General features: G+C 40.9%; 1 protein-coding gene across 2 annotated transcripts in view; it reads right to left on the bottom strand.

Annotated features, from left to right (window-relative positions):
• The window catches only part of LOC125462796 (ATP-binding cassette sub-family A member 13-like), a 264,956-nt gene that overhangs the window by 12,490 nt on the left and 235,773 nt on the right, over positions 1 to 16,693 (bottom strand). For both annotated transcript variants that reach the window (XM_059655541.1, XM_059655542.1), the window contains 6 exons: positions 13,289 to 13,481; positions 12,186 to 12,295; positions 8,976 to 9,126; positions 6,359 to 6,493; positions 4,372 to 4,475; positions 613 to 705 (listed from right to left, as the gene is read on the bottom strand). In XM_059655541.1, coding sequence (XP_059511524.1) covers positions 613 to 705; positions 4,372 to 4,475; positions 6,359 to 6,493; positions 8,976 to 9,126; positions 12,186 to 12,295; positions 13,289 to 13,481 — 786 coding nt within the window. The remainder of the gene's footprint in view (positions 1 to 612; positions 706 to 4,371; positions 4,476 to 6,358; positions 6,494 to 8,975; positions 9,127 to 12,185; positions 12,296 to 13,288; positions 13,482 to 16,693) is intronic.

The raw sequence follows: 16,693 nt of genomic DNA, 5'->3' as shown, positions 1-16,693 counted from the left end.
AAAATGTAGCTACCACAAACCCCCAAATAATAAGAAATGTCTTTGCATCCATGTCTTAGCACTACATTTGCTATTGCTGTACTGCATTTAGAACAGTGCCAAGTACAGGAATGGCTTAGGGGAGCAAAATAATTTTGAAATTATTGAAGTGCTAGAAAGCTGCGAAAGGAGTGCATCATTTGATTCTCCCAGTTGAGGGCTCTTTTAAATCAGTATTTGAAGAAAGTGGAGCATTCTTAAAGTCTTCTTCAAGATTGTCACAGAGAAAGATTAGCAAGGTGGAGGAATAACTGTGACAAGTTGGAACTGTTCAGTGCTGTGAATGCTTCAGCTGAAACAACCTGATCTTTCTGACGCCCAATTGATCAAGAGAGCTGATAGCTCTCATTCAAGTAAAAATCAACCTAAACTTTGTCCATTAGGCCAATGGGCCATTAAGGCAAAAGCAACGAACTTTCGGATGTGCTTAAGTTTATACAGTTTGGAGACTGGCCAGGAGTGCACTGGTACAGCTAAATCTTGAGGTATCATGGCATGAATAAAGGATAAATAGATGCGGCACACTTGGAAGGCAGTTTAAGATTCATGGGTTTCCTTGGCTGTAAAACATACCTGTTTTTTATGTTCTTGGGAGAGCCAACACATTTTAATTTACCATTTACCATAATGGCAAGTCTTGTACACAAGGCTTCACATTCCTCCATGCTGAAACAAAATAAAATGAAAAAATTAGCATAAAAAATGTCAATGCAATCAACACAAATGTTGAAGACCAAAGGTGGCCATTTTTGACCTACTGTGTAAACTGTATCATGTATATGAATATTCATCTTCATGTGAGCAAGGCAGGTTATTAATTCAAGAAATGCACACTTCTCTGGCTATCCAACACTTATGACCTATGCCTAGTTGCCCTTATGGTGGTGGTGAGTTGTTTTCTTGAACTGCTACAGTCCATGGGTATATTTACACTCACAACACTGTTAGGAAATTGTTCCAAGATTTTGACTCAGTGGCAGTGATGAAATGGTGAAATATTTCCAAGTCAGGATGATATGTGGCTTGAAAAGGAACTTGCCGATGGCAATGCTCCCATTTTCCTTTTAAATGCAACTTGATTTTACATAACATATGACATAATGTACAATGTTCTTGACATTCCAAATGGAACTAGTCCTGAGTTTTGAAGGTTCTATCTAAAATGTCCTGATGAATTTCTGCAGTACCTCTTGTAGATATTACAAACTTTGCTATTGAGCATTAGCAGCAGAGGGAGTGATTTCTTTGTAATGTGATGCCAATCAAACAGGCTGCTTTTCCTTGGATGCTTTCAAACTTCTTAAGTGTTTTCAGAGTTCCCCTCATCCAGGCACGTGGGGAGTATTCCATCATATTCCTGACTCATCCTTTGTAGGTGGCAACAGGCTTTGGAGAGTCAAGAGGCGAGTTACTTACTACAGTGTGCCCTGCCTCTGACCTGCTCCTGTAGTCATAGTACTTACATGGTGAATCCAATTTAGTTTCTGGTCAATAGTAACTTCTAATTGATAGTGGAAGTTTTGGAGTTTTAGAGGTTAAATATCAAGGGAGCACTGTTTTTATGTGGCAAGCCCGGATGAGTTTCTGGTCAATGGTAACTCCAAGGATGCTTATAGTAGGGAATTCAGTGATGGTAATATGATTGAACGTCAAGGGTTAGGTTAGATTTTCTCTTTTTGGAGCGGGTTATTTCTTGGTACTTGTGTGGCACAAATGTTACTTATCACTTTTCGGTCCAAGTCTGGATATTGTCCAGGTCTTGCTGCTTTTGGACATAGAACATAGAACATTACAGCACAGAACAGGCCCTTCGGCCCTCGATGTTGTGCCGACCTGTCATACCGTTCTCAAGCCCATCTAACCTACACTATTCCATGTACATCCATATGCTTGTCCAATGACTACTTCAATGTACCTAAAGTTAGCGAATCTACTACAGTTGCAGGCAAAGCATTCCATTCCCTTACTACTCTCTGAGTAAAGAAACTACCTCTGACATCTGTCCTATATCTTTCACCCCTCAATTTAAAGTTATACCCCCTCGTGCTCGCCATCACCATCCGAGGAAAAATGCTCTCCATATCCACCCTATCTAACCCTCTGATTATTTTATATGTTTCAATTAAGTCACCTCTCAACCTTCTTCTCTCTAATGAAAACAGCCTCAAGTCCCTCAGCCTTTCCTCGTAAGACCTTTCCTCGTAAGACCTTCCCTCCATACCAGGCAACATCCCAGTAAATCTCCTCTGCACCCTTTCCAAAGCTTCCACATCCTTCTTATAATGCGGTGACCAGAACTGTACACAATTCTCAAAGTGCGGCCACACTAGAGTTTTGTACAGCTTCACCATAACCTCTTGGTTCCGGAACTCGATCCCTCTATTAATAAAAGCTAAAACACTGTATGCCTTCTTAACAGCCCTGTCAACCTGGGTGGCAACTTTCAAGGATCTGTGTACATGGACACCGAGATCTCTCTGCTCATCTACACTGCTAAGAATCTTACTATTAGCCCTGTACTTTGCCTTCTGGTTACTCCGACCAAAGTGCATCACCTCACACTTGTCTGCATTAAACTCCATTTGCCACCTCTCAGCCCAGCTCTGCAGCTTTCTATGTACATGGGCTACTTCAGTATATCAGGAATGGTGACTGATGCTGAACACTGCAATCATCAATGAACATTCCTACCTCTGATGTTATAATGGAAAAAAGTCATTGATGAAACAGATAAAGGTGGTTGGCCCTATGACTCAAAAGATGATGCATCGATAGTGATAGTAGTTAGGGACAATAGGAAATAGCAACTGTTGCACCTGTAAGTAACACAACCATTAAGCATCTAAGAGGGAGGAAAGAATCAGAGTCATCAGCCCAGAGGGGATAATAGGAACTGCAGATGGTAATCTGAGATAACAAGGTGTGGAGCTGGATGAACACAGCAGGCCAAGCTGCTTGGCCTACTGTGTTCATCCAGGTCCACATCTTGTTAGCCCAGAGTTGAGTTTAGACCTGTGAAGATTCACTGCTGAAGCAATCAGTACATTATGACTCAACTACAAATGTTGCGATTCTCACTAGCAACAGAGTGAATGACAGATACTATAATTGCAGGCCTCTGATTACCCTATTTTTCTATTTTTATCAATGAAACAAAGCAAAGCTCTACAGATGCTGGAGGTCTGAAAGCCAAGTGGGAAGTGCTGGAGAAACTTAGCAAGTCTGGCAGCATCTTGCAAGGCAAGACTCATTAATTTTATTACTGCAATCAGTGTTAAGCTGTAACAGACATCAACATAATTTCTGGCCATTCTATTCAAAGGTATTGAAGGTGCAACTGCAGTCCATTCAAAATTATTCAGTCACCCACTATCTTACATAATGTAAGTCATTACAGAACTAGCAACTGACAAAAGAGAATTAGAATAACTACTTTTGTTGCAGCTGTAAGGACAGAACTGTTGAGTCCTTGCACATTCTATCATACCTTATATAAACTCACGTTGTATTTAAAAGCCACAAGTCCATTTTTTTGTAAATTTCTGATGCATAATCACAACATACAAATGGTGCCAAAAATACAGTCTACAATATCAATAGTTTCCTCTCATTGTAACAGTTATATTCTTATTTTTAGCTGTCAGTATCACTGGGACATCCACATGAGTGGATATTAGTGAGGTAATTCAAATAAGTCCTTTCTTCATACTTAAGTTGCTGGTCTCTGAGCGAAGCTGATTAGTATATCCTCTTGTCATTCTTAGAAAATTTTCTGATTATTTAAACTGATAACACAAATCAACTTTATTCAATAATGTCTTTGTTACATCAAATCATTAAGATATTGATGTATGTATAGACTGAAAGTAATTATTATAGAATCCTTGCAGTGCAGATAGAAACCATTTGGCCCACTGAGTCTGCATCAACCCTCCAAAGACCATCCCACCCAGACCTTACACCCACCCTATCTCCGCAACCCCACCTTTACCATGGCCAATCCACCTAACCTGCACATTTTTGGACTGTGCGAGCCAACCAAATTGTTCTCATGGAATATATAAATCCAGGAAATCTAGAGAAATAAAGATAGAAAACTGTGAAGCTAGAGGTGAGCTTGATGATATTTACACTGATCGCTCTCAGGTTCAATTAAATTGTGTCCCAAAAGTCACCTAAGCCGTGCGTGAAAAGCATTCTTTCTGTAATACTGCAAATAGCCCAGCACCATGTTTCTGGCTTGGAAAGCCTGCCTTCATAAATCAACAAAATACTGTTGCTGTTTTACAGTTTCTGCAACTCCCACATATGCAAAATGTTTTGTTGATAGACCTGTGTGAAGTCAGGACTGCAGCACACCCAGCTTCTACTTCATTTATGACTGTCTTCCAGAGATAGCGCTTGCTCTCAGGATCCATTCCTGAACTCGGCTCATCCTAAATATAAAGAACCATCAAAACATTATTCTCAGAACACGTGTTTGCTTTGATCGTAGATTGACTGTTGAAACATTTAAGCTCCACCATCATTCTTACCCAACTTTCCATTGGCTAATGTCAAGATTAGTTTTATCAAGCTTTTATAGAAACATAGAGCAGATCTTTTCTTTACAGATGTGGTTCCCTAATTGCATGTACTATATCATAACTAGATTCATGTTGCAACATTTAAGCAGTAGACCTCCCAGTGCACTGTACCATGTTGGTTTGAAAGTGGTCTCCAGTGAATACAAGATCTGCCTGTGTAGGAAACTTGAGGAGGTCCTGAAAATGCACTGCAATTGCTTAGCAAATTTACGTTTCCATTAGGCAGACTTTTATTGTTCCATACCCTCAGTGGTTGACTCTTGCAGCATTGGTGGCCTGGGCTTGATAAGTGATACTTACCTTGTCATTAACAGTAGATTAATTACACAGTTTGATCCCAGGTGTAACTCAGTGATTAACAGTGCAACCTGGTCCACCATCCATCACACATTCACTCCCCTGTCCATACCTCAATCCTCTCTGACCTGATGACTCATCACCTGACCCAACCCAACTACTCATATTCTTCAAATTGGCTACCCTCCCTCCTGAATTCACCATCCAACCTCAACTAAATCCAGTTGATCTGACTACCTAATCCCTGCCCTAGTTGGATTACTCTTGATCCAGCTGGCCAATCTTCAAGACTGACCACACACCCTGACCCAACTGATTACCGAAATGACTTAATCTAACTACCCAACTAAATGCCTCTGATCCATCTACCCACCCCAACAACCCACTCTAGACATAACTGTTCATCCAAACTGGCTGCACAACTTCAAAGAACAAAGAACTGTAGAGCAACGAACAAGCCTTTCAGCCCACCAAGCCTGTGCTGACACATGACACCTTTCTAAACTAAAACCCTTTTGCCTCTACATGGTACTTATTCCTCTACTTGCCAATTCGTGTACCTGTCATGATGCCTCTTAAATGAATATTTCAACCTCCCACCCGACTACACCCCGACCGAATCATACTGCCAGCTCTACTACATGTCACAGTTCAGAAGAGCAATGGGTGATTTGATTGAAGTTTAAAAGATCCTGAATTATGTTGATAAGGTTGATGCAAAAAATTGCTTCCTCTTGTGGGTGAATTCAGAACTAAGGGACAAAATCTTAAAATTAGGAAGCACCCTTTAGAACACAGGTGAGGGGAATTTAGTTCTTTCAGTGGACTGTGTAACTTTGGAACATGTTGCCTCAGGAAGCAGGGAGGCAGGATCATTAAATATTTTTAAGAGGGATGTGTATGTATATTCTTGTTATGCAAATTAAAGTTTCTCAGGGATACATGGGAACATGGAACATGGAAGATAAAAGAGCTGCGTCATTTATTATTGAATGTCATGGCCAAATGGTCGACTTCTGTTTCCAATTTGTACGTTCACATGGCCCGTATTCTGGGCCAGCCTGTGGACCACACTTTAAGAATTAGTTTCCTAACTACTTCATGCCTAAATTGACCCTTGGGCCATTGCCAACAAATAACCTCTGTGTTCCATAAGTTCCTGGCAACTGAAAGACTGCAATATTCAACTCAGGCTTTAAATGGCCCTTATATTTTCTCATGGTCTTTTTCATAATGTCGTTACTTTGCATAATGTTATGTTCATGCATATGATTTGTTAAAGAAGACAATGCATACTGTAAGTGGTAATATTGAAAGGTTAACACAGAAAATACTTGTCTGCATAACATATTGCTGAAAAAAATAAGACTAATTAAAAAAAGATGATCTATTAATTGCTTATCAAGACACAGAAAATTTTAAATCACAGATCTCACCAGTAAAAGGACTTGAGGTCTACCAATCAATGCCAAGACTGTTGACAGTTTTCTCTTTGTACCACCACTGTAGGTTTTCACTAATTTATCGACATGGGCGGTCAGGTACAGGCGATGAGCAAGATCGTGAATATACTGCAATGATCAGAAAAAAAGAAAACCTTGTGTTAATGAACTTCATGACAGACATAGCGAAGACAAATATATTTATTTACTGTGTCACAGCTCACATATGTTAATGGGCTGAAAGATAAGGCCCACATAAACTCTACTAGTTTAACAAGTTTCAACCCGGTTGCATTCTGTAAATGAAACAAAACTTTGCAGGCGCGTACTAGTAATTCATGCTGAAACTAACAATAAACAATCACAAAGAATACGAACCTTCCAGCTCAGTGAGCAAACTTACATCCAGAATCACAAAGAAAAGTCCCAGCTTTTATTGACAATAAGAACTTCAACAGATTGGCTCAGATCAACAGGCTATGAGGAGCTCAGGTTTTACCCATATATGGCCAAATTATAATTGCCTTTTAAAGTCCAAATATGGTAATATTTTTAATCATCCAATTTCATTCCCAATGCAAAATGAAGGTGTCATAAATAACATGAAACTTTTGCAAATTGAATAAAAATTAATTTCCAGATATCTTTATCCTCTATTGCTACCTATGTCCAAAAGTCAGATATGTTTAAAATTGGCTAAGAAAAAGTGAAAAGCATTTTACACTAACAGCTTGGATCAAGATTTAATCCACGGTGTGATCATATAGGAGCAATCGAAAAATGCTGTTTTGCTACACAACAAATCTTTCCTTTCCATGACCAAGTTGTTTACTCCTTAAGTATTTATGAAGGCTGATGCCAATTTTTTGACAAATGCTGCAAAACACTGACTTCTTACAATCTATAGCATAAAATAAAGGCAGTTGTTAAACATCCATAGAAACTAAGTATGCAAGTTTCATCAACTCCCAAATGTTGCAAAATTTAATTTGGTGACATAAGCTTTTTTCAGAACAAATCATCTAGCTAGCGAGTTTTGAACAACAACAACAACAGGAAATGACATCACCAACCCAAGGAAACCTAACCAGATAAATAGAAAGCGGGACATAACACCAGCGCTTCATCGGAGGCTCACTGATGATGTTACCTAGAATGGTGATGAAACATCTGAAAACTAACCTTCCAGCTCAGCGAGCAAACTCACATCCAAATCATCTAGCTCTTAACTATAGCAATGGATCTGAAAGGAGCCCTGTGTCTCAATTAATTATTATCCTCTGATAGCCTCGTAAAGCATTTCATAAGTAGGTCAGTAAAAAATGTTTTATGTATTCTTTGCATCAGATTAATGCTCTTATGGAATCTTAATTTCTAACTTCATATATAGTAAAGATTATATGTATCTTGATGGAAGATCTTGGTCAATAATTATTCCAAGGTGAGCATGCCAGACTGACCACTGGAGGGTAACTATGATTTTCAGTGAGATTGTTGGATTTTGTGTGCGATTGAGTCAATTGTAATTCTTGGTGCACAAACTTAAAAAAAAGTAATATTATGTCCACACAAATGCATAAGTATTTATACAGACATACTTGAAGAGCAGTGGGTTCTGCACTATCCCCTTAAATCACTGTGGGAAGTGGTGGTGTCGTGGTAATGTCTCTGGGTTAGAAATCCAGAAGCCCAGGCCAATGTCCTGAGGACACGTTCCAATCCCACCATAGCAAGATGGTAAAATTTGAATCTAATAAAAATCTAGCCTAATGGTGACTACATAATCACTGTCAATTGTCACATATTAAAAAAAATACCTGACTCACTAATGCCCATTAGGGAAGGAAATCTGCCAAGCTTACCTGCTCTGGCCTACACATGACTTCAGACCCAGAGCAATGTGGTTGACTCTTAATTTATTTAGGGTTAGCAATAAATATGGCCTAGTGACTGTTATCCACACCACATGAATAAATTTTAAAAATTAAGTAGTTTTATGTACTTAGTGTCCATCATAAGAATAAGTACAGGGGAAGCTTATGAAAGTAAAAACATCATCAGTGCAGGCCATGGTATTCCAGAAGTTAACAAATTAGATGCAGGGAATGCAATGGTAAGAATGATCAGAAGATTTCATGATATGTGAAAATAGGTTTCACCAGGAAAGAGTATGATCCGTGTCTAAAAGTAAAATGACTGCTGTCATGAAACAAATGTTTTGGCGTGTACCTCACTCCTTCAAAGTTGTCTTGTCAGTTGTTCAACAATCTAGCTCTAGGTACATTCTCCACCTTCCTTTACGTGAATAAATGTAAATATAGTCAGTGGATATGGACCTGAGCCGTACTCACTTATTGCAAATTCAATCAGTAGCCCCAGATATTCATGGCAGCAAATTTAATTCAGTAGATTCAATCCAAGTGGTAAAGTGGAAATATAAGGCTATTTTAATGCTTACTTTTAGCATTGTCATGGTATCATAATGAAAGGAATGAACATCCTTAAAACTGTCAGTTCACATAGCTCCACTGATAATACTTGCATTAAAAACGTCAAAACAGACTAAGTGGCCATGATTTCTATGAATATTGAAGGATTTATTATAACTCACTTTCTTGATTATCTCTTCAGGTATTCCACGAATTCTGGAATAGTAGTATAGGTGTTCCCAGCCGGTCAAGAGACCATCCAGGGCATCATATTGGGGACAATATCCAATCAGAGACCCATCAACATGCGTATTTATGATGTCTTGTTCAGACCTGGTTATAAAACAGCAAACATGCCCACACTGAATACATTTTACACAGAAGAAACCAACATATACTTTTAATTGATTAAAGCTTATTTAATGAAAACTTAATTAAAACTTCACAGTTACTATGATTCCCAATTCTGGGCACTCAAGAGATATGAGGGAGAGCGTTAATTTGAAGTGGCAGGAGTGCTTTGGACAAAAAGGGCCATTGAAACAGGAGAAATAGTAAGACCCATCATTTCTCTCTTTGGCTCTGGACCGGAAAAGAAAGTTGAGGAAAAAGGTTTAAGGGACTAACAAATAGGTCTTATACGCAGGTTAACCTAGAGATGTTATGATAGGAAATGGGAGACAGATTTTAGAAAGATGCAAGTTCATGCTAAGACGAGCTCTAAAAGAGATTTAATCTAGCTCACTTGGGGAAGGGAGGGAAGGAGAGGAGAATAACTTGATCAGATATCTCAATATATTAACAAAGAAATTCATGAGGTTTTAAAACTTATTGTTGGAGGTGAGTTTGGAGGACGGAGGGAAAAGGGATTTAACAAGATAGATGGCATATTATATAGCCACTAGAGGTATTCTTTTCATTCCAGATGATCGTGGAATACCACAGTTTTAGCAGACTATAGCAAGATTCAATAGTGCTGTATGTGGTCCAGCCAATTCTGGGAGTGCATGCAAAAATCTGTTGCCCATCAAGTCGGTTTAAGTCTGCATGCCTTGTACTCAAGAGTGCAGAGATGGGAGCTATAACAGGAGTGGTAGAGAATATAATGGATTTGGTGGGGTCAGTGAAATCAAAGATGACATTGAGGTAGCGTTTGGACATGGAAGGGGCTGTCAATATAAAAAGATACAAGGAAGAAATTAGCATTGGCCTTATTCATGGTTGATGTAATGGCAAGGCCAAGGGGTAGTTATGAACATGAGTTAGGGAGTTTACATGGAGGGTTGAACAAGGGCGAATAAGTAAACAGTTGGCTTGGACTAAAGTAAATATCATGAGTTAAAATGGAAATTAAGATCATAGGCAATAAGAAATCACTGAATACAGATGCTGAAGGAGGAAAGCATTGAGGTAACTTGGTGACGAGATTTTTGTGACAATTGCGTGAATAGTAAAGAATGGGCATGTCAATGTGCTAATGTACTGCACCAACCAATCTGGTATTAGCTGTGAGAGATAATGGGAACTGCAGATGCTGGAGAATTCCAAGATAATAAAATGTGAGGCTGGATGAACACAGCAGGCCCAGCAGCATCTCAGGAGCACAAAAGCTGACGTTTCGGGCCTAGACCCTTCATCAGAGAGGGGGATGGGGGGAGGGAACTGGAATAAATAGGGAGAGAGGGGGAGGCGGACCGAAGATGGAGAGTAAAGAAGATAGGTGGAGAGAGTGTAGGTGGGGAAGTAGGGAGGGGATAGGTCAGTCCAGGGAAGACGGACAGGTCAAGGAGGTGGGATGAGGTTAGTAGGTAGCGGGGGGTGCGGCTTGGGGTGGGAGGAAGGGATGGGTGAGAGGAAGAACCGGTTAGGGAGGCAGAGACAGGTTGGACTGGTTTTGGGATGCAGTGGGTGGGGGGGAAGAGCTGGGCTGGTTGTGTGGTGCAGTGGGGGGAGGGGACGAACTGGGCTGGTTGAGGGATGCAGTAGGGGAAGGGGAGATTTTGAAACTGGTGAAGTTCTCACCACACCTCGTTCTCACACACCACCCTACCAACCTCCGGATACAACGCATTATCCTCCGACACTTCCGCCATTTACAATCCGACCCCACCACCCAAGACATTTTTCCATCCCCTCCCCTGTCTGCTTTCCGGAGAGACCACTCTCTCCGTGACTCCCTTGTTCGCTCCACACTGCCCTCCAACCCCACCACACCCGGCACCTTCCCCTGCAACCGCAGGAAATGCTACACTTGTCCCCACACCTCCTCCCTCACCCCCATCCCAGGCCCCAAGATGACATTCCACATCAAGCAGAGGTTCACCTGCACATCTACCAATGTGGTATACTGCATCCACTGTACCCGGTGCGGCTTCCTCTACATTGGGGAAACCAAGCGGAGGCTTGGGGACCGCTTTGCAGAACACCTCCGCTCAGTTCGCAAAAAACAACTGCACCTCCCAGTCGCAAACCATTTCCACTCCCCCTCCCATTCTCTTGATGACATGTCCATCATGGGCCTCCTGCACTGCCACAATGATGCCACCCGAAGGTTGCAGGAACAGCAACTCATATTCCGCCTGGGAACCCTGCAGCCATATGCTATCAATGTGGACTTCACCAGTTTCAAAATCTCCCCTTCCCCTACTGCATCCCTCAACCAGCCCAGTTCGTCCCCTCCCCCCACTGCACCACACAACCAGCCCAGCTCTTCCCCCCCACCCACTGCATCCCAAAACCAGTCCAACCTGTCTCTGCCTCCCTAACCGGTTCTTCCTCTCACCCATCCCTTCCTCCCACCCCAAGCCGCACCCCCCGCTACCTACTAACCTCATCCCACCTCCTTGACCTGTCCGTCTTCCCTGGATTGACCTATCCCCTCCCTACCTCCCCACCTATACTCTCTCCACCTATCTTCTTTACTCTCCATCTTCGGTCCGCCTCCCCCTCTCTTCCTATTTATTCCAGTTCCCTCCCCCCATCCCCCTCTCTGATGAAGGGTCTAGGCCCGAAACGTCAGCTTTTGTGCTCCTGAGATGCTGCTTGGCCTGCTGTGTTCATCCAGCCTCACATTTTATTATCCTGGTATTAGCTGTGTTCTTATTAAAGCTCGTAAATGGAGGAACAATAGAATGCTTCAAAAATGGTGATCAAAAACTAATCTACAAGGGATAAAGTGACAAAAAAGATCATTATTTGAAAAGTGCAAACAAAAGTGTGTCTCTTGGTTTCAGTGTTGCGTTCATAAATTCAATCATGAGTGAAAGCTCAAGTTACATTGATCATCTGTATCAGAAAAGTTTTAGTGAATCAGCATGAACAATAGTCATCTAATTTTAAGGCATGAAGATGCCAGGACCAGAGAATGAAAAACTGACAGGCTATTTAATTACCCTGCAGCAGTCCTGATAATTGCATGGCCTGAAGATGGTCTTATATCTCCTGTCAGCATTTTGAATGTGGTAGTTTTCCCAGCCCCATTCACACCGAGGAGTCCAAAACACTACACAAAAAGAAAGAGAAATTACAAGGTTTAAAACTGAGGAGTACTGATGTACATATTGCAAAAACAAAGAAGATTCATAAGTACATTTCCACTAAACTAATTATGGTTAAAATATATTCATCTTTTGTGGATCTATATCCAGGATGCAGATCATTTGTCTTCTGCATTGGGCTAGGAAATAATACCTCGTTGCCACCAGTTATGGTTTTTCCTTCACTCAACTTGAAATGTATTTCTGAGTGGAAGACTTCAGGAAAGTAATTCCTTTTGGAATCATGAAACAACAGGTCGAGAAAAGGGAATTTAAGAGAGATACAGAAGTAGTAGGAAAGTTCTTCGTACTGCATTCCACTAGAAGTTGGAAGGTATTGTCTGTATGCATGGACCTCTATTAGCTCAATTTCTCAAAGCATCTTTAAGAATCAAACAGAAAGTCAGAAATCTAGATGAAAAGACAATTTACAGAATCACAAATTAGGATACAGGTAGTCACTGTGCACACTTAAGCTTAGATTTTCCAATTAGCAGTCTAAGTTTGGGGGCCAGTGTGTTCAGTGGTTACTGACTCCCTGCATTTGTTAATGCAAAAACTCATTGGACTGATCTTTGAACAATTTGTAAAGAAGAGACAGGCGAGCTGATAGGTGAATTGTAGGCTTCAGTGCTGAAGTCGTGCCTTACCAAACAAATTGCTGCTAATTGAGGCTGGCAGAATCAAGATTTTAGAGATCATTACCAGAGGCCAAGTCTTCATGGAGTCCAACAGTGACAAAATGTTGGGACCAGAGACAAGGGCAATCATTCACTTAAACCGCATCTCTCTCCCAAGTTGCCCCATATAGTAGGGCAAATGGAGCCACAATCCCCACTCCCCACCATTACAACAATCCAGAATAAAAGATATTCTGGTTTCCCACTCACTTTTTCTTGCTGCTGCTATAGCTTTTTAACCATATTGATGGAGCCAAACAATTTAAAATTTATCTTTACCTCTCCCGAAGACACCCCCACTGTGACTCCTTTCACAGCATTAACTTTCTTCTTTAGAGTCTGGTAACATTTCTTTAAGTTGACTATCTGTAAAATGTCACTGTTTGCTTCTCCATTCAGAACTCGTTCACGTTCTTTCTTCACATCTTCATCTTCATTGTCACTGGCCATACCATGCAGGGAATCCTTGTTGCTGAAATTGCCAAAACATCTTGTATTTTGTACATCATGAAACCCAAACTAAATGTACGCAGTTACTTTGAACTTAGAACAGCACTGAACAGTAAATATTACACTCTTGCTCAAAAATATGTGGAAGGTCAAGCTCAGCAGTACGCCAGTCAGTTTAACCTCAGTGGTGGGGAAACTTTAAGAAAAGACAATGTGGGACGAAATAACAATCACTTGGGCAAAAGCAAGTCTATGGACGAAAACCAGCATGGATTTTCTAATGAAAAATTGTGTTTAAAGAACTCGCCTGAGTTTTTGATGAAGTAATAAAGAGGATATACGAGGGAGATATGGTTGAAAAAGGTACTTAGGTGAAATACCACACAACAGGCGTGTGAGCAAAGTTTGATTGCATGGGGTAAATGGGATAGTTGGCACATGATAGAAAATTGGCTGAAAGAACAGGAGAGAGAGGGACAGAGGCTGGATGGGGCAGGTGAGGGAGGCTGCAAAGGACAGAGAACAGGTTCAAACCTGTCAATAAAGGAACACTGGGAAACTTAAGGAATGATGCTTGCAAATGAATGTGAATCTCCAGGCTGCTTATAGTCAGGAGCTACTCGATGGGTCAAAAAATATATAATGGATGCTCCTATAATGAGTATTATGTGTCAATTGATAAATTTAAATCTGAGATTGAAATCTGTGATGCAATAAAAATGGTAGTAGCTATCTGGTTAACGTATTCCAACTTTGTAAATATGCAATGTAAATGCATTCGCTGTGACTCTAACTGTTTAGAATGCACATAGAGTAATGGTGATAATGGGAACTGCAGATGCTGGAGAATCCAAGATAACAAAATGTGAGGCAGGATGAACACAGCAGGCCAAGCAGCATCTCAGGAGCACAAAAGCTTTTGTGCTCCTGAGATGCTGCTGGGCCTGTTGTGTTCATCCAGCCTCACATTTTGTTATCATATAGAGTAATGCATTTTTGTTTGTAGAACTGTACATCAGTTAATTTGAAAAAAAATGTTGCTTGTTAAATTATGTTTGTTTTAAGCCAATTTAGATACTGTAGAATTTTTTAAAAATCCCTTGTGTGTTATGACATGAATTTTAATGGTGGATTCATAATTATTGAGGATATTATCCGAATTTTTCCAATTCTGCTTCTTTTTAAATCCAAACACCCAACACATCACCAAGACAGAAGTTAATGGTTTACATGATTGCAGCAGTCAAGAAGTTCGTGAGAATCAAAAAGTAGCCCTTGAGAAATTGTCAAAAAACGGCCTCCAGAAAATACGAGATAGTAAGAACTGCCAATGCTGGGGTCAGAGACAACACAGTGTGGAGTTGAAGGAACACAGCAGGCCAGGCAGCATCAGAGGAGCAGGAAAGTTGATGTTTCAGTTCAGGACCCTTCTTGGGAAACTGTCTGACCTGAAACATTAGCTTTCTACCTCCTCTGATGCTGCCTGGCCTGCTGTGCTCCTCCACCTCCAAAAAAATTTATTTTGTGTCTGTTATGTATGTTGTAGGCTCAACTTTTTTCTCATAACATTTATTTGAAGTCCTCCGAGCACAATGAGTGATTGGCTTCAGTATTTTTTTTTGTATTTGAGCTCTTTTACAGGATAATTCTCCCACTTTTGTAGCCTGTGATGTGGAAGGCAGCTGATCCTTCAGAGTATTTGAGATTGCATTGAGTGACAACATTGAGCACTCTGAGTCAGAGGAGATTGTTGTATAACAGCATTGATGACAGCAATCTGAGCCAACTAGCTGTGTGAAACCAACAAAGATCACAAGCTGACAAGAGAGCAGATCATAACATTTTCATATCATGGAAAGAGGCCCTTCAGCCCATCATGTTCATGTCAGTCATCAAATATCCATCTATTCTAATCCCATTTCCAACACTTGGCCTATAGCTTTTTCTGCGACAATGATTCAAATGCTTATCTAAATAGTTTTTTTAAGTGTTTCCCACATCTACCACACTTTCAAGCAGTAGGTTTCAGATACCCACCACTCTCTGGAAGTTAACATTTTTCATGAAAACCTCTCAAAGCCTCCTATACCTTACATTAATATTGCGCCTACTAGTTACTGACTGCACCCCCCCCCCCTCCCCGGCTAAGAGGAAGGGCTTCCTCTGTCCACTCTGTTTGTCCCTCAGAACTTTGTACACCTCAATCAGATCAGCCCTTAGCCTTCTCTGTTCTATTGAAAACAACCCAGTGAAATCCTTCCAACAGTGTGATGACCAGAATTTATGCTGGACTCCAGCTGTGGTCTAACTAACATTATATACAGCTTTATCATAATCTCTTTGCTCTAGTATTCAATGCCTTATCTAATAAAGGCAAGTATTTGGGGCAGCATGGTGGCTCCATGGTTAGGCTGCTGCCTCACAGTACCAGGGGCCCAGATTCGATTCCACCCTCGGATGACAGTCTGTGTGGCATTTGTATATTCTCCCCATGTCTGCGTCGGTTTCCTCTGGGTGCTCCGGTTTCCTCCCACAGTCTAAAGATGTGCATACTAGGTGAATTAGCCATGCTAAATTGTCCCTAGTGTTCCAGGGGTGTGTAAATTAGATAAAGTAGACATGGGGAATGCAGGGGTACAGGGAAAGGGTGGGGGGATGGGGATGGGGATGGGTCTGGGTGGGATACACTTCAGAGGGGCAGTGTGGACTTATTGGATTGAATGGCCTGTTTACACACTGTAGGGATTCTATGATATCCTAAGTATCCCTAAAACCTTCATAATCACTTTATCTACCCATTGCACTGTCTCCAAGGATCTTTGGACATGCACAATAAGGTCCCACTGATCCTCTGTATATCCTAGAGTTCAATGTGTACTCCCTTGCTTTGTCAGTCCTCCAAAAACGCATCAATTTGCACTCCTCAGAAATAAATTACATTTAACACTGTTCAGCCCATTTTATCAGCCTACCCATAGATTCCTGTATTCTGAGGCTTTCCTCCTTGTTATTTACCGTACCACCAACTTTCACAGCATCTGCAAACTGACTGATCATTAAGGTACACAACAAACAGCAAGGGACATAAAACCAAACTGTGTGATGCACCAGTGGACACAGACTTCCAGTCACAAAAAAACAACTTTTCACCATCACCCTCTAGTTCTTGTCATTTTGATTCTAATCTGCCAAATTGCCCTGTATCTCACGTGCTTTTAGCTTCTTAACCAGACT

Source organism: Stegostoma tigrinum, chromosome 2 (genome assembly GCF_030684315.1).
Source record: "Stegostoma tigrinum isolate sSteTig4 chromosome 2, sSteTig4.hap1, whole genome shotgun sequence".
Classification (NCBI taxonomy): domain Eukaryota; kingdom Metazoa; phylum Chordata; class Chondrichthyes; order Orectolobiformes; family Stegostomatidae; genus Stegostoma; species Stegostoma tigrinum.
The sequence above is the reverse complement of the archived record's forward strand: the minus strand, read 5'-3'. Positions and strand labels throughout refer to the sequence as shown.